General features: G+C 38.2%; 1 protein-coding gene across 5 annotated transcripts in view; it reads left to right on the top strand.

Annotated features, from left to right (window-relative positions):
- The window catches only part of UNC80 (unc-80 homolog, NALCN channel complex subunit), a 239,222-nt gene that overhangs the window by 139,583 nt on the left and 74,365 nt on the right, over positions 1-25,274 (top strand). For all 5 annotated transcript variants that reach the window (XM_079924681.1, XM_079924684.1, XM_079924682.1 and 2 more), the window contains 3 exons: positions 4,109-4,309; positions 11,637-11,744; positions 12,927-13,065. In XM_079924681.1, coding sequence (XP_079780807.1) covers positions 4,109-4,309; positions 11,637-11,744; positions 12,927-13,065 — 448 coding nt within the window. The remainder of the gene's footprint in view (positions 1-4,108; positions 4,310-11,636; positions 11,745-12,926; positions 13,066-25,274) is intronic.

The raw sequence follows: 25,274 nt of genomic DNA on the forward strand, positions 1-25,274 counted from the left end.
TCATAGCGTTGTGGTCCAAAAAGATGCTTGACATGATTTCAATTTTCTTAAATTTTCCAAGGCTTGATTTGTGACCCAAGATGTGATCTATCTGGGAGAATATTCCATGTGCACTTGAGCAGAAATTGTATTCTGCCTCTTTTGGGTGGAATGTTCTGTAAATATCAATTAAATCTATCTGATCTATTGTGTAATTTAAAGATTGTATTTCCTTATTTATTTTCTGTTTGGATGATCTGTCCATTCATGTAAGTGGCGTGTTAAAATCCCCACTATTTTTGTGTTACTGTCAGTTTCTCCTTTCATGGTTGTTAGCATTTGCCTTATGTATTGAGGTGCTCGTATGCTGGGTGCATAAACATTTATAATTGTTATATCTTCTTCTCAGATTGATCCTTTGATTGTTACATAGTGTCCTTTGTCTCTTGTAGTAGTCTTTATTTTAAAGTCTACTTTATCTGATACAAGTATTGCTCCTCCAGCTTTCTTTTCATTTCCATTTGCATGGAATATCTTTTTCCATCCCTTCACTTTCAGTTTGTATATGTCCCTAGGTCTGAAGTGAATCTCTTGTAGACAGCATATATCTAGATCTTGTTTTTTATCCATTCAGCCAGTCTGTGTCTTTTGGTTGGGGCCTTTAATCCATTTACATTCAAGGTTATTATCAACATGTATGTTCCTATTACCATTTTCTTAATTGTTTTGGGTTTGTTTTTGTGGGTCTTTTTCATCTCTTGTGTTTCCCACCTAGAGAAGTTTCTTTAGCATTTGTTGTAAAGCTGGTTTGGTGGTGCTGAATTCTCTTAGGTTTTGCTTGTCTGAAAAGCTTTCGATTTCTTCATAAAATCTGAATGAGATCCTTGCTTGGTAGAGTAATCTTGGTTGCAGGTATTTTTCTTTCATCACTTTAAGTATATCCTGCCACTCCCTTCTGGCCTGCAGAGTTTCTGCTGAAAAATCAGTTGATAGCCTTATGGGGTTTCCTTTATATGTTATATTTGTTTTTCCCTTGCTGCTTTTAATATTTTTCGTTTCAATTTAGTTTTTGTTACTTTGATTACTATGTGTCTTTGTGTGTTTTTCCTAGGGTTTATCCTGTACAGGACTCCATGTGCTTCCTGGACTTGGGTGACTATTTCCTTTCCCATGATAGGGAAGTTTTCAACTCTAATCTCTTCACATATTTTCTCAGACGCTTTCTTTTTCTCTTCTTCTTCAGGGACACCTGTAATTCGAATGTTGGTGTGTTTAGTGTTATCCCAGAGGTCTCTGAGGTTGTCTTCAATTCTTTTCATTCTTTTTTCTTTATTATGCTCCTTGGTGGTTATTTCCACCCTTTGTCTTCCAACTCACTTATTTGTTCTTCTGCCTCACTTATTCTGTTATTGATTCCTTCTAGTGTATTTTTCATTTCAGTTATTGTGCTGTCCATCTCTGTTTGTTTGTTCTTTAGTTCTTCTAGATCTTTGTTAAACACTTGTATTTTCTCAATGTGTGCTTCCCTTCTCTTTCTGAGATTCTGGATCATCTTTACAATCATTACTCTGAATTCTTTTTCAGGTAGGTTACCTATTTCCTCTTCATTTACTTGGTCTTGCAGGTTTTCACATTGCTCCTTCATCTGTGACATTTTTTTTTGCCGTTTCTTTCTTTTTTTTTTTTTTTTTTTTTTTAGTGAGTGGGATTGTGTTCCTGTCTTACTGGTTGTTTGGCCTGAGGCTTCCAGCACTGGAGTTTGTAGGCTGTTGGGTAGAGCTGGGTCTTGGTGCTGAGATGAGGGCCTCCGTGAGACCTCACTCTGATGAATATTCCCTGGGGTATGAGGTTCTCTATTAGTCCAGTGGTTCAGACTCAGAGCTCCCACAGCAGGAGCTTTGGCCCAACTCCCAGCTTCTGAACCAAGATCCCGCAAGCCATGTGGGATGGCAAAACAAACAAACAAACAAAAAACAATTACAAAGTAAAAAATAAAATTATACTAGGAAACTAACAGATATGTTAGAAAGAATATAAAAATAAAAATATAGATGAATCAACAACCAGAAGGTACAACAGTACCACAAGAGTAAGAAAGAGGAGGAGGGAAAAGAGAAAAACAAAAAAGAAAAGAAAAAAGAAAAAAAGGGGAAAAGGCCTTGGCTGTGGAGGGTGGGGCCTAAGTAAGGGTGAGGTTTGGGTCGGGGGCAGGGGCTATGCTTAGGACCCACAGGGCTGGAAAAGGCCCTGGGAGCTGTGGGGGGTGGTGCTTAGGCTCAAGGAAGAGAAGGGGCTGGGCATGCCCCCACCCCGGTCTCAGAGGGTAGGGGACCTCACCTGGGAGCCCAGCAGGCTTTCTGGGCTCGAGTGCCTGGGGTGAACGCCCTCCACTCCTCTCCCTCTCCTCCTGGAGGGTCCCTCCCACCTGCCTCTCCTGATCTCCCCAGCCTCCCTCCTATGCGCCCAAACACCCACGTGGCCTGGAGGGGGCTTTGAAGGGCAGAGGACTGGCCTGGGAGCTCAGCAGTTTCCCCAGGCCTAAGTGGGTGGAGCAGTCACCTTCCTCTCCTCTCCCATCCTCCTGGAGGGACCCTCCCTTCTGCCTCTCCTGATCTCCCTGGCCTCAGGGACGCCTATCCTGTCTGGCCTCCACTTCTCCTCCCCCCCGTCCCCCCACATCCTACCAGTTCACTTGGGGGTTCCTCCTGTCTCCTTGGGCGTCAGGGTCCCCCACCAGCGGGCAGCAGATGCCCTAGTTGTGGGGAGACGCTCTATAATATTTTCTTAAGATCATCTTAAATTTCGTGAGATCTACAGTAATGTGCCTTTATCATTTCTGATATTGGTAGGTTTTATCTTTTCTTTCTCTTTTTTTGATCAGTCTTGCTAGAAGTTTTTCAGTTTTATTAGTCAAAGAACCATTTTTTGGCCAGATTCAAGAATAACAAGGGAAGGTTTACAGTTCTTCTTTGTGCCCTGACTCATATTAGTATAAACAGGAATATCAGGGATCTTCAATGAATCTTGAGAGAGATCTGGATATTCTGTTCAGACAACACCTATTTTTTTTTTAAAAAAACTTTGAAGAGTATGAGGTATTGTTAGCTGAGTTTGAGAGGGGTGCATTGATACTGTTATTTACATTTGTCTCAGATTAAGCAGGACCTCTCATTCCTAAGGAAATGCATGGCAGCCCTTTCTAGAGGTTCGATTGGTCTTATCTGTGTAGACTTACTTTATGTTCTCCATTCAATGTGGCACATGGTCTCGCACAGTTTAGGTGCTGGGGTGGGAACTAGTTTCATGAAGGATAGAATCATTCAGAAGATTACTCTGTGCAGATTTGACTAAACTTGCAGCTCTAGGAATGCTACTGCCTTTTTAGGAAGGCAACTTAAGAAGTTATCATCTCAAGGCCCTTCATTTCTTTTCTTAAAATAACCATATCATTTAAATCAACTGAGTTCTTTTCTGTAATACTACTTGAGAAGTCTAGAAGATATGAAGATTTGAGCCAGATCAAGCCACAAGTGAAGAGCTAGAATAGCCCAAAAGCTGAAAACAAATTAGTTTGTAGAGAGGGAAATGAAGTGCTACACTGGGTTTCAAGGCCCAGTTGAAGGTTAGAGGCCAGGGTGGAAGATGCAGAAATGTTTTCATGTTCCATGTAGATGGGCTGGAGTTAAAGACATCCCACAGCTGTCAAAGGCCAGCCAAATCCTTTGGGATGGAGCTTCTCATTAGTTTCTGCTCTTCTCCTGGCTCCTTCTACAACATAAGAGCTGAAAAAATAATACATTTTAATTTCAGAATCTTCATTTGAAAATATTTGGGAATCAGACGTTCCCCGATAATTGTTTCAACTTTTGAAGAGCACTTAACCTTGTATTATTTCAAAAAGAACTTTCTATCAAGTGTGAATCCAGGGAGCAAAAGAAGCCACGTACATAAAGGCTTGTAACTCTTTGTTCTCTTGTGGGAATTATTATTCTCTGTGGAATTATTGTGATTTTAAGACCCATTAAAGAAAGTTGACATTCTCACTTTTCATCTTCCACCCCACATCGTCGTTCACAGTTGGTCTGTACCCTGGTTGCCTGGTTGAGCTTCAGTGATGTCTGTGTTCCAGGTCATGATCTTGCTGTGCAATCAGCAAAGCTTCATCTGCACCCACGTTGACTACTGCCACCCTCACTGCTACCTGCACCACAGCCGCTCCTGTGCCCGGCTCGTCAGGGCCATTAAGCTGCTCTACGGAGACTCCGTGGACTCCCTCCGAGAGAGCAGCAGCGTCAGCAATGTGGCTCTCCGGGGCAAGAAGCAGAAAGAGGTGAGCGAATGATCACATGATAATATACCAATGATAGGGAAAGTGATGTCCTAACAATCTTTTCTCTGGAAATGCAAACTTCAGCCCACTGCAGTTGCATAAACCAGGCTACAGATCTGTGTGATTTCCAGCAAAATTAGAAGATGGGTACAAAAAAGACAAGTGCCAAAAAAAATAAATAAATAAAAGACAAGTGCTTTGTCTTCATGTCCATGAGCAAACATGGGCTCAACTCTTTTCCCAGGCTTATTTCTACAAATAAATATGAACTCAAAGGGGCACTGGTGATAAGTAGGTTGCTGTGGTAGGAAGAATAATGTCCCCCCCAAAGGTGTCCGATTTCTAATCCCTGGAACCTGTGAATATGCTACCTCACCTGGCAAAAGGGATTTTGTCTATGTGAGTAAATTAAGTATCTTATAATGGGGAGATTATCCTGGATTAGCCAAGTGGGCTGAACGTAGTCAGAGGTAGAGATGGAGATGTGATGACAGAAGCAGAGGTCAGAATGATGCAGGGTAGTGAGTCCAGGCAGCCTCTGGAAGCTGGAAAGGGCAAGGAAATGGATGATTCCCTAGAGCCTCCAGAAGGAGCACAGCCCTGCCAATTCATTTTAGACTTCTGATCTAGAGAACTGTTAAGATAATAAATTTGTGTTATGTTTTTGCCAGGAAGGTTTTAGTGATTTGTTACAGCAGTAATAGGAGACTGATACAGTTATAGCTTAAGAAATAAGCAATAAATGGCCCAACTGTTCACTGATAAATAATAGAGTCAAATCAAACTAAAGGAAACTTCTTCAAGAAACTATTACATTTTCTAAGCATTCAGCTGCACTTTCCTGAAAACTGAACAGCTGAACTGGCAGAAGATGAAGACAGTAACCAGGGCTGCCGTGCTTCTGCCAGGGAAGCCCTGAGTTACCCATCTGCCCCTGAACAGGCGTGATGGCCAAGATGCTCTACTGCATGCTGCTGGCCGCCCCTGCAGCTGCTTCTCACAAGTGGATCTGCCAAGAGATCTTTATATAATCCCTATTCATTTCGATGAGCATTCATTGTGCACCTGCTGTTGGCACAATATGAGGCCAGATATTCTTGGAGAAATAAAAAATAATTAAGCAGGAGTAGAGGTTATTTCTGTTGATACTAAAGAGTTTGTGAACCAGGTTTGGTGGGGTGGGAGGATGGCAATAAAATACAAATCAAACTAGAGAATATAAACAATAACAAAAAATGCACTGTAATGCTTTAGCACTCACAAAAGGGATTTATTTAATTATGATTTTTAAAAATTTGAAAGCAATATGGGTATATGGAAGAAATTTTGGCTAATACAAGAGCTCCTAAAGAGATCCTAAAGAAAAAAGATATGTATCTCCTGCATATCATAAGTGTGCTAATTTGCCTTCTGGAAAATGACCTTTTAGTATTTTCTTCAAAGCATATGTATGAGCGTATAAGGTAGGTATACATCACTGACAAAGTACTTTTTGATTCTTGCAAATCTTGTGCAGGAGACACTCTTCATCACATTTTACAGATGAAAATGTTGAGGTTCAGAAAGATGGGATTGTCCACAGTTCACATCTAGAACAGCTAGACTTTAATTTATAAACATGGAATTTCAAAGTCAGGGCTTTTTCAACTAGACTCTATTGCATCTACCGGTATTCAAACTATACAAATTCTGAGGGGAAATCAGGTGGGGAAACTACATGAACTGCTAAATGATGACATAAACAGAAAAATATGTATGTGTATATATGTTTGTATGTGTATGCATGTACATAGACATGCATTTATGTTTGAGTTACATGTATACATTTATGTTTGAGATACATTTATGTTTGAGATATATGTGTATATATGTTTGTGTGTGTATTCATGTACATAGACATGCATTTATGTTTGAGATACATGTATGTACACACATGTATCTCAAACATAAATGACACTTCATACAAAGAAAACCTATTTTTATTTAGGTAAGTTCTCCTTCATATAAAAACTCCCTTAGCTTTAGAAGAAAACCATATATGTTGAAAATTGTAAAAATACACCAACCTAATGTTCATTGTTCACCATACACACGCTGAGATTTCTTACTTCCATACCTTTGCTCCAGCTGTATCTTCACCTGTAATCTACATGTGGCTGAACCTAAACATCCTTCAAGATCCAGCTCAAGTGCTGCCTCCTTCTTTTCTGATCTCCCTAGCATTTACCACTGGGCATACTGCAGGTGGATGATTAATGACATTGTCTATTCCTTCTTCCTCTAAACTACAATGATGGTTTACTTGTGCTTTTCACATCCTTCATTCAATTATTCATTCATTCATTGATCCATCCATCCATGGGTCTATTCAGCACATTTTAAAGAGATTCTGGACCATGCTGAGTCCATACTGTTTTGGGTATAGTAATGGCCAAAGAGATATGGCCCTACCCTTGTAAGATGCACACAGTCTAGTCTAGGGACAGAAATTAATCAAACAAACATCCCAAGTTGATGTAAAATTGCAACAATGATAAGCACAGTGAAGGAGAAGCACTCTGTGCTGAGAGATCTTATGAATAAGACTTTGAACCAAGGATGATGGCTGGAGCATGGAGGACCGTGGTGCCTGATGAGGCTGCACAAGCAGGTAGAGAGCAGACCAGGTTGAGCCTCTGAGGCCTTGGGAAGGATTTTAGTCTTTATCCTGTGAATAGTGACAGCACCGAGAGGTTTTTAAGATTGCTCTGCCTGCAAAGTGGGGCTACTTACATCCCTATTTCTCTTCTCACTTAATTATAAAGCTTCTTGAGAACTGAGGCAGTCTTACACATTTTGCATCCTGTGTGATACCTAACAGAGTACCTCACTATGGCAGAGAGACTATAATATTGAGTGAGTGAGTGGGCTATAGAGTTCTGTGATGTTTCATGAGTGCCTTTCACCTCTGGCCCGTCCAGGACACTGGCCTGAAGCAGCAGAAAAGGTTACCAACCTTACATGTTGCTTACATTTTTGAAAGGGAAAGTAAAGCAAGAGTATAAGTGTTCCCTAACCCTAACACACTTAAATTAGTCATGCAGGTGGAGAGCTGAAAAGATGTATTGAGTCTTCTGTGATAAACATTTTATTTCCAAAATGCCAGCCTCCTGTTCAAGCTTCTTTTTTATTCTCTCATGATGTTTCCATTTGCCTGTTCTGAATCTGTCACATAAATGAACAATGCCCACATTTTCAGAGCCCAAATGAAAACAGAGTAGGCAATAAATCAAGAATAAAAGCAGTGATTCTGATTAAAATCGAGACTTATGAGCAATTGGTATTTCATTCGTGTTTCCTTTTTAATTGTTTTTTATGGCAGAATATATTTGTGGCAGCTAGTACATTTTGTAACCCTTCTAACTCTGATCAATCTGCTAATCTACATTTCAGTGCTCAGAGACTCCCTGTACATTCTGTTAGACTGTTTTAGTGCACTTCCAAATTTGAAAGGTTTAGATAAGCTATCATTATATATATCACCTTCACCAAAAGGTGAATTCACCAAAGAATTCTTTGAATTTTCCTGTATATCTCTACCTTGTCTAATGCTATGTTCTAAACATAGTAATGTGCAATTAGTGCTTGCTGATGGAAATGGGTGGATAAAACATTTTTTCCTTTCAGCCAAAAAGGGGAGGTAACTAAAAGGTTATATGTACCCCAAAAAAGAAAGGGCATAGTGTCCATAAATTTTGTGAAGCCAGTGTAAATGGCAAGAGGCCACCTGATCTCCTGCAGGACTCATATTTTTCTAAAGCTATGGAAAACACAGCTGTGAGGCCAAGCCCAAGCCCTAGGTCTTGATTTCATGGGTCAGAATTACTCTTCACTATGATATACATAACTCCTATGTCAAAGACGTATGAGACACAAAGGGTCTGGGTTACCTCTGGGGAAATACTATACTTCTGTTGGCATGTTTCTTTCCAGAAACATGAGGCAATCCCTTTCCCAAAGAACCCAGTAGGCTGACTCCAATTTTCCCAAATGTTAAATACCTCATTATTTCCACAGTGTTATCATCATTTATGACATGTATTCTCCTTTTCTACTTAGCTTGAATTTTCATTTGTTTGCTAGCTGTCTCTCCTGGTAAGATACACTCTCCAGAAGGGTGTATCATGGGGGTTTTGCTCCTCAGCATATCCTCAGAAGTTAGCCCTGTTCCTGGCAAATGGTTATTTCTTAATAAACATACTTGAATTATTAAATGAATAAGTAAAAATTTTACTTAAACTAATTACGTATTATGCCTCCGTTGTCAATAATATTTTGTTGTGAGTAATAGAAACCCATTGAAATTTGTTCAAATAATTAGAGTTTCTTCAAAGGATATAGCAGAATCTCATGAAACCAAGGACAGGTGGGAAACACAGTCAAGCCTCAAAGGAATGAGATCCAAAGCAGCTGTCCATCTGAGGGTGGACAGTGTCTCATCTCTGCTGCTTTCTGTATCATCTCTGTCTGCTGACTCATCTCTGTCCCCTGACCAGCAACCCCTGCTTTATTCATCTTGTACTTAGACTGAAGTCTCAAGGTTGCATCATCATTTCTCAGCCCCAGTAACCATCACTAAATGAATCAGACTCGGTACCCTAATTCCCTAGGACAGGAATTTGATGGGACCAACCCCTCCTCTTTCTGATCCAAACACCACAAGTGATAATTCCCTGGACAGTTAAAAGATAGGTTTTGCACTACAGATTTTACCTGAAGTTCTACACCATCCCATAGCAAGCATGTCCCAGTATCCCTGCCAGCTCTTGGGACTGTATAATGTCCTCCCACTGACCATAGCTTCCTCTGGTAGATCGACTCAACAATGAATGACATCCTCTATTAGTGATAAATTCTGTCCTTCAGTCTTGGGTTACTAGTTTTGGTTTTCTTTGCAGTCCCTGATTGATGTGTGTTTCCAACCACCGCCTACATCTCACAGTCCAGTGAAATTTCTAACTCTTCAGGAACCACTAATGGTTATAATTATATAATATGGTTATAAATGCCTTCAGAACCAGCCTCCTACTCCATCCATTTTCTTACTCTCTTCTAGCCAAGTTTTACACCACGTTACCAAAGCAAAAAGCAACTGATGATAATGTTGTTAGTCTGAGTCAGGGTCACACCAGTAGAGGACTTTAGGGACCTCACATAGGGTACCCAAGTGCCCATCACACGTGTACCCATCTTTAATACCTGTTTTCAGGCCTGAACAAGTCACTCAAGAAGAGTTCCTAGCCCATCACCCTAGTGTAAAAGCCTTTCCAATTCCCTTCCCTTTCCACTAAAACAAACATCCTAATATCTTGAAGCCAGCAGAACACACCAGGCTTCTTAAGGAAGCATGCCAGGATATTAAATATTTGATATTTGAGAAGCTTGACTTATACCTTCTGTCCCCAGCAGATAGGATTAAACAGAAGCCTACATTTCACAGAGTGTGAGAAACAGACATAAATGTTTGTCCTTTTTCCTCTGAGTATTTTTCTGTATCTGCTTGCTTAAAATTCCTATAAATTAATCAAAAGTATTGTTCAAAGGTAACCCTGAAAAGATAAAGTGTCCAGCCAAAGGAGAAAGCAATAAAATATTTTCAAAATTTAAAAATCAATTTTAAAATAACTCTAACAACCTGGGGAATATTCATCATAAAATCACAGTGAAATGAAATGTTTAAAACTGTGTACCACATATATAGCATCGTCATAGCTTTGCTAAGATGCCTAGGGGGACAAAGGGCTGAAAGGAGCCAAATAATGGCCATCACTGAGTTGAGGATTATAAGGATTTTTATTTTCTTCTTCATAGTTTTTTTGTATTTTCCAGGTTTCTGCAATTTACATTTTTTTATAAATAGAATAAAAGCAGAAAGATGCCACTTTTTAAATACCTTGATTTTTTTACAAAGTCAGATACACCCCTATATTTATATGGAAAATGATTGCCATATATGATTTTAGAAGTTTTCAAATTATATAAAATAAGCATGATATTTATGCTATATTTTGCTTTTACATTCACAGGGGGGAAATAAAGCATTGCAGGATTTCTCTCCCCAGATGATATTTATTCCCAAGCAGGATTTCTCTCTCCAAATGATATGTGTTCCCAAGTATGTGCCTCCACTTTTTTTTTTTTTAAATCTTTAGAAAACACAGCAAGAGCTCTGATTCATTTGTTTCCAAGTAGATTCGTTTAAGAGTTCATTCCATACTGGTCACATAACAGATGCATTGTCTTGGGTCTTTTTGTCAGAGTTTTGAAAGACTTTCTTGGAACATGCATGTACTTTTTAAATTTGCTTTTTCTTTCAAAATATCTCCATCTATAACACTGTGAAGCTCTGTTCAGAAATTCTTAAGGAGTTCAGTTGTTTTCCCTTGGCACTGAGGGAGAGAGTGTTTCATTGACATGTCACTGGAAAAACAAATGAGCATTTATACTGTGCAAAGGGATGGATTCCCTGTTTGCTCAGCCTGGAGTGCAAAAATGGAGGCATCAGGACTCAGGATAAATAAACAAGGGCCTGCCACCACTGGAGCAATCATTCTCCCAGCTGCTCTGTCTACTCCATTCCTTGGCACTTAAAGAGTCAGGGGAAGAAAATGTCTCCTCCGTGTATATGCAGATGTCAGGCTTATTCTGGACCCTGGTTGAGAGCACAATTTAAAAGAAGAGCTGCTGCCTCCAATAGACAAGTATGGGTTTTTAAACAAACAAACAAAAAAACAAACAAACAAAAAAACACTTTACCTGGATGATGGATGCTATGAACTCGTACTTCGTTGATGAGTCTTTTGTCTTTCACTTCCTAACACTCCTCTGTGAAACATTTTCTCTTCCAAATAATCAACTTGTAACATCCAACCCTTTAAAGGGATTATTAGAGAGAGTGGCTTTTAACTGGAAATATTTAAAAAGATTTGTGTTTTTAACAGCTTGGTGGAATATAATTAGCCCTGAAATGGAAATCAGGAGATCCTGTCCTTTCCTTATTCTACTAATAACCAGTTTTGCAATTTGGTCAAGCTACTCCACCTCTCTGGGTCCTGGTCTCTTCAGTGGTAAAAGAGGAGTTTGTTGCTAAATACCCCTAAGCTACCTTTTCATTACAAAATTAACTGCTTTTATCACTTTCAGAAAGTGCAGGCCCATAAAAAGTCCTTACTGAAATCATCTGTTGCATTAGAACCAGTTGGTTGTTTGGAGAATTTGGAGGAAAACAGCACTGTTGGGTTTTGAGAGAACACAACACTCTTCGTCACCTATCTTATGTTCTTTCCAGTGCTCAGATAAATCATGCCTGAGGACACCTTCGCTGAAAAAGAGAGTTTCAGATGCCAACCTAGAGGGGAAAAAGGACTCTGGAATGCTGAAATACATCAGACTACAGGTATTGATGCATGGATCAGAAATGTTCACGGAGCAGTAATAAGGAGGGAACTCCAGATATCTTGTTTACTAATGTTTGGGACATACAATGCCAACTGGCACAGTGTTGGCATAAAGTCCCCTCTAATTTGGTGAGCAAGAATGCTACCAAGTATGCAAGGAAAAACCCCTTCTTGCTAGACAGCCAACTTCCATAGAGACAAGGCTTGGGGGCTTGGCTAGAACCATGCCTCTTCCCACTCTCTCCACTCTAATGGAGACAGCTTCCCACCGATGTGTGGTAGCGACGCTCATAGGTCTTGGAATGAGACAGTCGGGTTTCAAATCCTATACCTGCTGCTCTGGCTCTGGGACCTTGGGCAAGTCAACTTAATTTTTCTCAGTTTTAGTTGCCTAATCTCTAAAATGGGGATTTTAACACTAGACCCATCTTAAAGAATTATTGCATGGATTAAAAAAGATAGTATATTTAGCTACTTATCCAGTGCTTGGCACAGTTATATTGTTATTACAACCTAAACTCTAAATCATAACACATTTCCCAGGGGAAGAGAAAAAAAAAGTTTCATGTTTTTCTAGAAAGTGTTTTAAATGATGGTTAAAGACCTAGACTTGCCCCAAACCTACATTTATCACCAAAATTATTTGAAATAATGGATTAAATGGGATTTTGTTGGCTAACCTGGAGCAATAACCACAATGTATAATGTTGTGAAGGGAAAATGCCATCCAAGTTCACTGGCTTAGAAAACTAACTTTCTGAATGGGACTCCTTTATAAATTAGAGGCTGATCACAGTTTCCAGTGGAAATCAGCTTCTAACAGGAAGGAAGATAAGATGCTATGAAAGTCCACCAGGACTTTAAACACAAAGATATATTGGCTGGAGTCCTTCTTTCTCACAGAGCTATACTTATTCTACAGTTTATTCCCTAGGTGGTTGCAAATTAATTTTTGTGGTGAAAGTATTATAAAATTAATATGATTTGGGGGTAATTATACATCAACTAATAGGGTGTAAAGCTTATTATACATCATGCCAATAAATACGCTCCCACTTTAGAACATATTTTAAGGTCATTTAAGGAAAGCAGAGAGAGGGGAAGTGACACTTAACACTCTAGAGGAGTACAACAATCAGTGTCTTCAAAGATTTTACGACATCATTTCCATCTTTTTCCAGGTGATGAGCCTGTCGCCTGCTCCCTTATCTCTGCTAATCAAGGCAGCACCGATTCTGACGGAGGAGATGTATGGAGACATCCAGCCAGCTGCCTGGGAGCTCCTGCTCAGCATGGATGAGCACATGGCCGGGGCAGCAGGTAAAGAAAGACCACCTGGGACTCTGGTCCTGCCGCCACTCATCCCAGCGTCTAAACAAGAGAGAGGCACATTCATTCCATTTTCACCCTTAGGTCAGATTGCTAGCAATGGCTGGACCTCTAGACAGAGCTGTGCGCTAAACAGAAACAGGCCTAGGTTCTGTGTGCACCCTTTTCATGTCACTGTATAGTGTGCACAAGGGCAGCATGTCTCTCCCAAGATGTTCCCAAATTATAGAGAATGATTTCCCCCAGAACCTACATTTTCACTATATTTCACAAAAGATAAAATTCTTTTTGTGCGTTGTGATTTCCCAGATTGACCATGAACAACCATCATTAATTTTATTAAATCTTATGTGAGTAATAGTCTGTGTTCAAATCACAATATCAAAATAAATTTGTGAAATTTAAGTGACGTGTCCAAAGCCACATAGCTAACAAATGGTAGAGGTAGAATCTGGATTCTTCATCGTTTTCCATTTTTTGTGCATATTCCTTTATTTTATAGTTATTTTAATTGAAAATGCACATGGTTAAAATTCAAATAATATAAGAGTGTATGAAGTTTAAAAGTATCACCCTCTTTCCCATGACTCCCAGTCCTCTTTCTCAGAGGTGACAATTTTTAAATTTCCCAGGAAACCTCTGGGGTAAACTATGCATATATATATATATATATATATATATATATATATATATATATATATATATACCTATGTATGTATCTATTATGTTTCCTTTTTCACACAAATAGGACATACCATAGAGACTTCTGCATTTTGCATTTTTCATTTTTATCTAGGAGACTTTCTTAAGAGTTTATTTGAACAAAAATTGCTTCCAATCAGGCAGTGCCAAGCTACAAGTGGTTAGGAGCACTCCACCGAGAGTAGCTCAGGGAGAGACTTTTATAGAGAAAAGGCAGAAGCAAAGAAAAGCAATTATTTATTGTCTGTAGCATAAAGCCTAGTTAGCTGTTTGTGATTGGTTATCCTTAGCATTTTGATTTGTAACCTTGAGGTGTTTATAGGCATAGATTTTGGTTTGCTTATGTAAGCTGCCGTGGCATTAGAACCACCTCAGTCTAATGGTCTCCTTTTAAAACAACTTAACAATTTCCCCCTTTTGGTCATCCTCTCATATGTGAAAAGTTGACCAAAAATTAGTATTAATGCCACTTTGTCACCATCAGAGTTAAGTTTCTCTTGTCTCATTGTGAAACTCATAGTGGGTTATAATGTCATGTCCGTGGAAGAATTGTTTTGCTGTTCATCTCATTGTTCATCTTGTTCCTGTTTCTCCAAGCACAGTAAGACCAGCTAATGTACTGCTGATGGCTGTGAACATGCATTTAAGACCGTTGAGAGAATATAGCACACCACAGAGACTACAGTGATAACTATTAGGAGGATAATATCAAGAGACTGAAGTGTACTCCTTAGCCAGGGCCCCAGTGAACCAAACCAGCTAGTATCAAATAAATCAAAGGATGTACCTGTTTAACCAAGTGGCTTGTTTGTTAATTTTCTGTATTTGCTACAATAGTAGAGATATTGATCAGGGCGCAGCAGGAGACATTTGCTATGGCACATGTTCAGCCAATAACTAATCTAAAGCAATTCTATTATCTAAATTTACCTTAGCAAGAAAATCTTGGGACTTTGGTTGTTCAGCTACGGCCTTAGCAGTAGATTCATCAACAGTTGCCAGAGTTAAGGAGCATTACCTTCCTATGCATTAACAGAGAAAAAAAACAAGTAGTGAAAAGGCAAAAGGAATAAACATTTCATATTGGTGTTAAAGACCTTGATCTGCAATCTTGGGAGACAGCTGTCTACCACAAGATGCCATCTGCCTCTGGGTAAGAACCTCCTTAGTCAATTTTAATTTTAGGTCTCCAGCTGGTATGCAGTTCCAAGAGTTTGGAGAAGCCCTTTTTAACTGAGGGATGTGGACCCAAGGTTCAATTCCATGAAGTTTTCTAAGTAGTTTTAATTGTATATATTGATTAGAAGTCTTAATACTTAGAACTGTTTTTTCCTAGTGAAACTAAGATGTAAGCAATTGTGGAGTGTCTGTTATACTAGCATTCTGTGAGTTGGCAAATTTATAAATACATTTCACGATTTCTGGAAGTATATTCCTTCTTAGTAAATTTTTCATTGTGGCACAAAACATGTTTAGTAATAAACGCAAATATCTTTAGTGCCTCTGAAAAGGAAGCCAAAAGTAGATAAAGCTATGTTCAGTAATTAATGTTTCAATATTGTATCTTATTTGCAAATGATCTAGATAGTCAATGAATATCCATCATTTAACTTATCTCAGCATAACTTTAAGGTTTCAAGTTACCCAAAAGATTTTAGAAACTATTTTTAAGTAGACATACCATAAAGCATAATGTTGAAAAATTTATTTATAAACTTTTTACTTTTCTAAAAAGTAAACTTTTATTTACATCTATTTAATTTATTTGTTCTTAACAATTATGTTTAGAATATTCATGAAAATTTTGTGAGACATTAAACAGATAACCATCATTTTAAGTTATTTTTCTTTCTGACAAATTCTATAACATGAGTTTATTTGACTTTTAGTAAACCTAGGTAGGATAAAAGTATTATATTTAATGCTAATAACTCTAAAGACATACCTATTTTGATTAAACCAACAAACTTAAACCACCTTTTATTTACTGAAGGTTATCCTAGATCAAATGAACTTGAAAAAATTTTTGGTTAGTTTCTGGATTTCTGAGAGTATACTTGATTTATGTAAATGCTTGTTTGTCTTTAAGCCAATTAATAGAGCTCTTTACACATTAATTTTGGCAATACCATCCAAAGGTAGAAAAAATATCACACATCTACAACATACGAACAGAGATATACATAAACATACAGACAGATGCAGAGATCTTATAGCTTTAGTTTTAAAATTTTGGCCATGAGACAGGTATGATAATGCAAAACTGACTAGTTTATAGAAGAACAGTTGGATCTAAATTGTGTTTCTGGCAGATAAAATAAGTTAAGGTTACCTGCTCAGATAGCTAAAACTTTTACTAATATTTGTGGGAAAGACTTTTAAGATTTTTCATTCACTTAATTTCCAAAACAGCTCCCTTCTTTTTCTGATAAGAATTACTTCCATGAAGTTTACATTTCCAGAGATGGCTTTGGGTTCCTAGAGAAGACCAGGTAGAACGTTTATATCTCAAAGGCACAGAGAAAAGATACAAATTTCTCCAAAAAAGGCTTTTGTTTCCTAAATCCAGTTTTTTTTTAAACAATATCTGCAAGCCTTTTGAGATAAATAGGGGAAATTTGGGGATAGGTAAAAAGGATAGGTGGGCTTTGAGTTGTTTCTAGAGCCACATTTCTGTTCTTACAAAGACTTAGTGTGTTAGACAGTTGTTTTTAATTCCTTGAAAGATTGGGTTGCAGCCTGACTATCAAGATGCTGACCCAACCATCCAACTACATTATTCTTAGTTTTCTTCTTTATATCAGGGAGAAGAGCTCTAAGATGGAAATCCAAAGATTCCTGCGTTCTAGAGCTGTGTGTCTTTGGAACGCTTCAGTAAATCCTTCTACAATGGCTTCAGCATGTTTTTCGTTCCCTCTGGGTACATAATTTTATTTTAGGTTAGGGGAGAAGGCCTAAAAAATGGTTCCTATCAGGCTCTGAATATCAGCTTCCAGTCTGGTCAACTTCTGACTATAGAGCTAATTAAAAAAAATTTTTTTGTTTTTCCAAATATCTTGTCAGGTTCGAGCGAGACAAACAGTAAATATTCCTGGCAGTATTGAACTACCCCATGAGCACAACATCCAGAGCCACTCCCAAAGATAGCCAGAAGAAAGAAGGACTTAGACAGTTCCCCTGAGAGCTGGCAATGGGAGGACCCTAGTCACAAATGGAATGTAACCCACATTTCTGCCTGGCTATATTTTTGAGTTCCCCAACCTGATGATTGCCAAGCTAAGTTCTCAGGACAAAAAATGAGATGGACAAGAAGGCAATAGCTGTCCCCGGGAGAGAAAGGATCAATAACCTTTTTTTTTTTTTTTTTTTTTTTGGTTATTTGGAAAGGAAGCGGCAGTGTGGAATTTTACCTTCTTCTCTCAACCAGCCACCACAGGTAGAGAGGTCTGGGGGAGCTGACGTTAGTAAAAATTCTTACTCTTTGCCGGCTTCTGCCAGTTTTCCCAGGGTGAGGTCTGCAGGCTCCAGAGTGAGGGAGGCATTCCAGTGGGTCTCATCCTGGTCACCAGTAACTGTAAAGGAGGAAAAGTAATTTTCCCTCTACCCTTAATAGTGAGTGCCTGGCTGAAATACATTTTCCTCTAGGATAACTCATAAATGGATAGGCTTATCTAAGATGGTTTAAAGTTCTCCACTGTGGCCAATGTAATTCAAGATTATCTTTGGTATAGTTAACCTACTCGTTCCTTAAAAAAAAAAAAAATTCTGTTCACCTGAGACCTCACACTAGACTCAGTCCAGTTTTAAGTCAGACCCAGTCTGACCTTGGATCCAGTCTGGTTTCTAAATTGGAACCAGTCCATTCCTGAGCCCAGTCTGGTTTTTAAGTCTGACTCATTCCCACTCCAGCCGGTTTCTGGACCCAGCATGAAAAAGAAAGGCTCAGATAAAGTCTGCAAGCTCATAGTACAAAACCTTCAGTGCTAGGATTTGAGAGGGACTTACCCATGACCTCCAGAGGCAGCGAGAAAGCAGCAAGCTCAAGGTCTCAACAGATACCTATGCCGGGTTGCTCATTGCTCCTGTGGGCTGTTGCGGGGGGTCTCCTTTGGTTCCCTCTTCTGACATCAGAACTGTTAAAAGGTAAACTGAGGCATATTAAAAATTTGAACAAAAATAAATTTGAATTGAGAAATGCCAAACAAGAAGTGGTTAAGAGGTCTCTCTAGGAGACCATTTTTAACATCAGTCTATAAGTTTACCTATTCTTTTTAATGGCTACCAAATATTCCATTGAATGAATGGATATAACAATGTATTTAACCTGGGAATTTTAGTTGATTCTTGCCTTTTGCTTTTTTTATACTATGCTGCATCAAATGTCTTTGTAAAATGTCTTTGTTCACATTAAGTATCAGATTTTTGCTTCTCTACCAAGTATTTTTCAGAGAGAAGGGCATGCTCCCTAAATATGGGACAGCCATGGATATTTTCATGAACGTTATGAACAGGGAGACTGAGCTTTAAGAAAAGCTAGAAGGAAGAGGAAATGGTGTATGCAAAGCCACATGGGGTGTGGAAATGCACTGGGTTGATGTGGAAAGCCTGAGGAGGAATTGAGACTGGAGTGGCTTTTGTAAAGAGGTTGCTAGTCTGTAATATTAGGCAAGTGAGCAGGTCTCACATTGTAAAAGACCTTGAACAACAGGGTTAGGAGTGTGGACTTCCCACTGAACTGTGGGAAACCACTCAGGGGTTCCGAGCCAAAGAGTAATGTTGCATATAGTGTTGAATTATTACCAAGTTTAATGTGGCAGCAATGAGTGGAATGGCTTGGTTTTAGAAACAGTGATTTTTAGATGACGAGGAGACATATCAGTGGTGATATGACACTAAAGCTAATGAGAAAGGCCATAGCTAGAGAGAAACTTGGGAAAACCTGATGTATGTGGCAGCTGAAGCAATGAGAGAGGATTATTTCCAGGGGAGAAATGATTCCGGGGGAGGATGATTTCTTGGTATAGAGGAGAGGGCTGAGGAATGAACACTAGGCCATTGGCCTTCTCTACCTTCAAAGGACAGGAAGAAGAGCTGACCAGCAAAAGCCAGAAAAACGACCAGAAAAGTAGAACTTAAGTAATCTCAAACCATGGAAGTAGAGGAAGATCCTTTTCAAGGAGATTGTTATGAAAGTGTTAAAAACTGAAAGAAAAGAAATGCTGTAAAAATACCACTGGATCTGCTGATTAGTGAGCATTACAAGAAAGCTGTTTCAGTAAAGGGATTGAGGTAGAACTCCAACTGCAATGACTTAGAGAGTGACGATGGTGTTTAAAAATTGAGACAGAGTACACTTTAAAGAAAAGTAAAGAAAGGAGAAAAAGTGGAAATTTAAGGAGGTGGTAGGATTAAGAAACAGATTATCAAAAGCTACTGATGACAGTAGCTCACATTTGTTCTAGAACTCTATCATACACACTATCTTACTTAATCCTCATAACAATGATTGTATAAATGAGCAAAATCCAACTCAGAAGGTTGAAAGGACTTTTAACCAAGTGCTCACAGCTCAGAATTAGCAGACCCAGGAAATCAAATCCAGATCTTTTGACTACAAATAGATGCCCCTTCCATATACCACTTTGCCTCTAAAAAATAAAATATGCTTTAGAATTCTGTAGTACTTTTCATGTCACAAAGCACTTTCTCATACGTTATTTTATTCTAACAACAAATTCGGAGGCAGATATCAGCAGCATCCTCATCCTCATTCTCATCATCATCATTGACATTTTACCAATAGAGAAACAAAGGTTAAGAAGTTAAGAGGCTTGGCCAAGATCAATAGGAGAGAAGTTTCAGAGCTGGGATTTAACCCCAGTTGTTCTAACAATTGCCTGAGCATGTTTTGAGGATCTTGGAAAAAGTACAAGAGAGTTTTTAAATTATATTTTTATGATCAACACTGGCTCCTCCATCTATGCTACAGAGTGTATTTCTTTTCCTTATTATTCATTGACTTCGTAACTTATCATGGCACTGATCTTTCTCTTATTCATATTTGGCTTTCCCCCAAAAAAACAACAATGGTATTATGGTTCATGAAGTCTCTTTTGGTTTCTCAGTCCTTCTACCTCTTGGAAGGGTAGGTGTTTCTAATAGAGTCTATCTTATGAATGTTATTTTTATTATTTAAAATTTTTAACATCTTTATTGGACTATAATTACTTTACAATGTTGTTTTAGTTGATGTTGTATAACAAATTGAATCAGCTATACTTATATGTATATCCCCATATCTCCTCCCTCTTGTGTCGCCCTCCCACCCTCCCTATCTCAACCCTTTAGGTGAACACAAAGCACTGAGCTGATCTCCCTGTGCTATGCAGCTGCTTCCCACTAGCTTTCTATTTTACATTTGGTATTGTATATATGTCCATGCCAATCTCTCACTTTGTCTGAGCTTAACCTTCCCCCTTCCTGTGCCCTCAAGTCCATTCTCTATGTCTGTGTCTTTATTCCTGTCCTCCTCCTAGGTTCTTCAGAACCATTTTTGTTTTTTTTTAAGATTCCATATATATGTGTTAGCATACGGTATTTGTTATACTCTTTCTGACTTACTTCACTCTGTATGACAGACTCTAGGTCCATCCACCTTACTACAAATAACTCAATTTCGTTTCTTTTTATGACTGAGTACTATTCCATTGTATATATGTGCCACACCTTCTTTATCCATTCATCTGTTGATGGACACTTAGGTTGCTCCCATGTCCTAGCTATTGTAGATAGACCTGCAATGAACATTGTGGCACGTGACTCTTTTTGTATTATGGTTTTCTCAGGGTATATGCCCATTAATGGGATTGCTGGGTCATATGGTAGTTCTATCTTTAGTTTTTTAAGGAACCGCCATAGTGGCTGTATCAGTTTACATTCCCACCAACAGTGCAAGAGGTTTCCCTTTTCTCCACACCCTCTCCAGCATTTATTGTTTGTAGATTTTTGATGATGGCCATTCTGACTGGTGTGAGGTGATACCTCATTGTAGTTTTGATTTGCATTTCTCTAATGATTAGTGACATTGAGCATCCTTTCATGTGTTTGTTGGCAATCTGTATGTCTTCTTTGGAGAAATGTGTATTTAGGTCTTCTGCCCATTTTTGGATTGGGTGGTTTGTTTCTTTGCAGTTGAGCTGCATGAGCTGCATGTATATTTTGGAGATTAATCCTTTGTCAGTTGTTTCATTTACAAATATTTTCTCCCATTCTGAGGGTTGTCTTTTCATCTTTTTATGGTTTCCTTTGCTGTGCAAAAGCTTGAAGTTTCATTAGGTCCCATTTGTTTATTTTTGTTTTTATTTCCATTTCTCTAGGAGGTGGGTCCAAAAGGATCTTGCTGTGAGTTATGTCATAGAGTGTTTTGCCTATGTTTTCCTCTAAGAGTTTTATAGTGTCTGCCCTTACATTTAGGTCTTTCATCCATTTTGAGTTTATTTTTGTGTATGGTGTTAGGAAGTATTCTAATTTCATTCTTTTACATGTAGCTGTCCAGTTTTCCCAGCACCACTCATTGAAGAGGCTGTCTTTTCTCCATTGTATATTCTTGTCTCCTTCATCAAAGATAAGGTGACCATATGTGCATGGGTTTATCTCTGGGCTTTCTGTCCTGTTCCATTGATCTATATTTCTGTTTTTGTACAAGTACCATACTGTCTTCATTACTGTACTTTTGTAGTATAGTCTGAAGTTAGGGAGCCTGATTCCTCCAGCTCCGTTTTTCTTTCTCAAGATTGCTTTGGCCATTCGGGGTCTTTTGTGTTTCCATATAAATTGTGAAATTTTTTTTCTAGTTCTCTGAAAAATGCCATTGGTAATTTGATAGAGATTGCATTGAATCTGTAGATTGCTTTGCGTAGTGTAGTCGTTTTCACAATGTTGATTCTTCCAATCCAAGAACATGGTATATCTCTCCATCTGCTTGTATCATCTTTAATTTCTTTCATCAGTTTCTTATAGTTTTCTGCATACAGGTCTTTTGTCTCCTTAGGTAGATTTATTCCTAGGTATTTATTTATTTTTGTTGCAATGGTAAATGGGAGTGTTTCCTTAATTTCTCTTTAAGATTTTTCATCATTACTGTACAAGAATGCAAGAGATTTCTGTGCATTAATTTTGTATCCTGCTACTTTGCCACATTCATTGATTAGCTCTAGTAATTTCCTGGTAGCATCTTTAGGATTCTATACATATAGTATCATGTCATCAGCAAACAGTGACAGCTTTACTTCTTCTTTTCCAATTTGGATTCCTTTTATTTCTTTTTCCTCTCTGCTGTAGCTAAAACTTCCAAAACTATGTTGAATAATAGTGGTGAGAGTGGACAACCTTGTCTTTTTCTTGATCTTAGTGGAAATGGTTTCAGTTTTTCACCATTTAGAACAATGGTGGCTGTGGGTTTGTCATATATGGCCTTTATGATGTTGAGGTAAGTTCCATCTATGCCTACTCTTTGGAGGGCTTTTATTGTAAATGGGTGTTGAATTTTGTGAAAAGCTCTTTCTGCATCTATTGAGATGATCATATGGTTTTTTCTCCTTCAGTTTGTAAATATGATTTATCACATGGATTGATTTGCATATATTGAAGAATCCTTGCATTCCTGGGATAAAACCCACTTGATCATGGTCTATGATCCTTTTAATGTGCTGTTGGATTCTGTTTGCTAGTATTTTGTTGAGGATTTTTGCATCTATGTTCATCAATGATATTGGCCTGTAGTTTTCTTTCTTTGTGACATCTTCATCTGGTTTTGGTATCAGGGTGATGGTAGCCTCGTAGAATGAGTTTGGGAGTGCTCCTCCCTCTGCTATATTTTGGAAGAGTTTGAGAAGAATAGGTGTTAGCTCTTCTCTAAATGTTTGAAAGGATTCGCCTGACAAGCCATCTGATCCTGGACTTTTGTTTGTTGGAAGACTTTTAATCAGAGTCTCAATTTCAGTGCTTGTGATTGGTCTGTTTATATTTTCTATTTCTTCCTGTTTCAGTCTCGGAAGGTTGTGCTTTTCTAAGTATTTGTCCATTTCTTCCAGGTTGTCCATTTTATTGGCATATCGTTGCTTGTAGTAATCTCATGATCCTTTGTATTTCTGCAGTGTCAGTTGTTACTTCTCCTTTTTCATTTCTAATTCTATTGACTTGAGTTTCTACCTTTTTTTCTTGATGAGTCTGGCTAATGCTTTATCAATTTTGTTTATTTTCTCAAGGAACCAGCTTTTAGTTTTATTATCTTTGCTATCATTTCCTTCGTTTCTTTTTCATATATTTCTGGTCTGATCTTTATGATTTCTTTCCTTCTGCTAACTTTGGGGTTTTTTTTGTTCTTCTTTCTCTAACTGCTTTAGGTGTAAGGTTAGGTTGTTTATTTGAGATGTTTCTTGTTTCTTGATGTAGGATTGTATTGCTGTAAACTTCCCTCTTAAAACTGCTTTTGCTGCATCTCATAGGTTTTGGGTCATCGTGTTTTCATTGTCATTTGCTTCTAGATGTTTTTTGATTTCCTCTTTGATTTCTTCAGTGATCTCTTGGTTATTCAGTAGTGTATTTAGTATTTAGTAGTAGCCTCCATGTCTTTGTATTTTTTACAGATTTTTTCCTGTAATTTATATCTAGTCTCATAGCATTGTGGCCAGAAAAGATATGTGATACAATTTCAGTTTTCTTACATTTACCAAGGCTTGCTTTGTGACCCAAGATATGATCTATCCTGGAGAATGTTCCATGAGCACTTGAGAAGAAAGTGTATTCTGTTGTTTTTGGATGGAATGTCCTATAAATATCAATTAAGTCCATCTTGTTTAATGTATCATTTAAAGCTTGTGTTTCTTTATTTATTTTCATTTTGGATGATCTGTCCATTGGTGAAAGTGAGGTGTTAAAGTCCCCTGCTATGATTGTGTTACTGTCGATTTCCCCTTTTATGGCTGTTAGCATTTGCCTTATGTACTGAGGTGCTCCTATGTTGGGTGCATAAATATGTACAATTGTTATATCTTCTTCTTGGATTGAACCCTTGATCATTATGTAGTGTCCTTCTTTGTCTCTTGTAATAGTCTTAGTTTTAAAGTGTATTTTGTCTGATATGAGAATTGCTACTCCAGCTTTCTTTTGATTTCCATTTGCATGGAATACCTTTTTCCATCCCTTCACTTTCAGTCTGTAGGTGTCCCTAGGTCTGAAGTGGGTCTCTTGTAGACAGCATATATATGGGTCTTGTTTTTGTATCCATTCAGCCAGTCTATGTCTTTTGGTTGAAGCATTTAATCCATTTACATTTAAGGTAATTATCAATATGTATGCTCCTATTACCATTTTCTTAATTGTTTTGGGTTTGTTATTGTAGGTCTTCTCCTTCTATTGTGTTTCCTACCTAGAGAAGTTCCTTTAGCATTTGTTGTAAAGCTGGTTTGGTGGTGCTGAATTCTCTTAGCTTTTACTTCTCTGTAAAGGTTTTAATTTCTCCATCAAATCTGAATGAGATCCTTTTGGGTAGAGTAATCTTGATTGTAGGTTCTTCCCTTTCATCACTTTAAATATGTCCTGCCACTCCCTTCTGGCTTGCAGAGTTTCTGCTGAAAGATCAGCTGTTAACCTTATGGGGATTCCCTTGTATGTTATTTGTTGTTTTTCCCTTTTAATATTTTTTCTTTGTATTTAATTTTTGATAGTTTGATTAATATGTGTCTTGGCATGTTTCTCCTTGGATTTATCCTGTATGGGACTCTCTGCACTTCCTGGACTTGAGTGACTATTTTCTTTCCCATATTGTGGAAATTTTCAACTATAATTTCTTCAAATATTTTCTCAGTCCCTTTCTGTTTCTCTTCTTCTGCGACCTCTATAATTCGAATGTTGTTGCATTTAATGTTGTCCCAGAGGTCTCTGAGACTCTCCTCAATTCTTTTTGTTCTTTTTTCTTTATTCTGCTCTGCAGTAGTTATTTCCACTGTTTTATCTTCCAGGTCACTTATCCATTCTTCTGCCTCATTTATTCTGCTATTGATTCCTTCTAGAGAATTTTTTAGTTCATTTATTATGTTGCTCATCATTGTTTGTTTGCTCTTTAGTTCTTCTAGTTCCTTGTTAAATGTTTCTTGTATTTTCTCTATTCTGTTTCCAAGATTCTGGATCATCTTTACTATCATTACTCTGAATTCTTTTTCAGGTAGACTGCCTATTTCCTCTTCATTTGTTTGGTCCTGTGGGTTTTTACCTCCTTCATCTGCTGTGTGTTTCTCTGTCTTCTCATTTTTCTTAACTTACTGTGTTTGGGGTCTCCTTTTCACAAGCTGCAGGTTCGTAATTCCTGTTGTTTTTCACATCTGCCCACTGTGGGTAAGGTTGGTTTAATGGGTTGTGTGGGCTTCCTGGTGGAGGGGACTGGTGCCTGTGTTCTGGTGGATGAGGCTGGACCTTGTCGTTCTGGTGGTGTTTTTTGG

Source organism: Stenella coeruleoalba, assembly GCF_951394435.1.
Source record: "Stenella coeruleoalba genome assembly, chromosome: 6".
Lineage (NCBI taxonomy): Eukaryota > Metazoa > Chordata > Mammalia > Artiodactyla > Delphinidae > Stenella > Stenella coeruleoalba.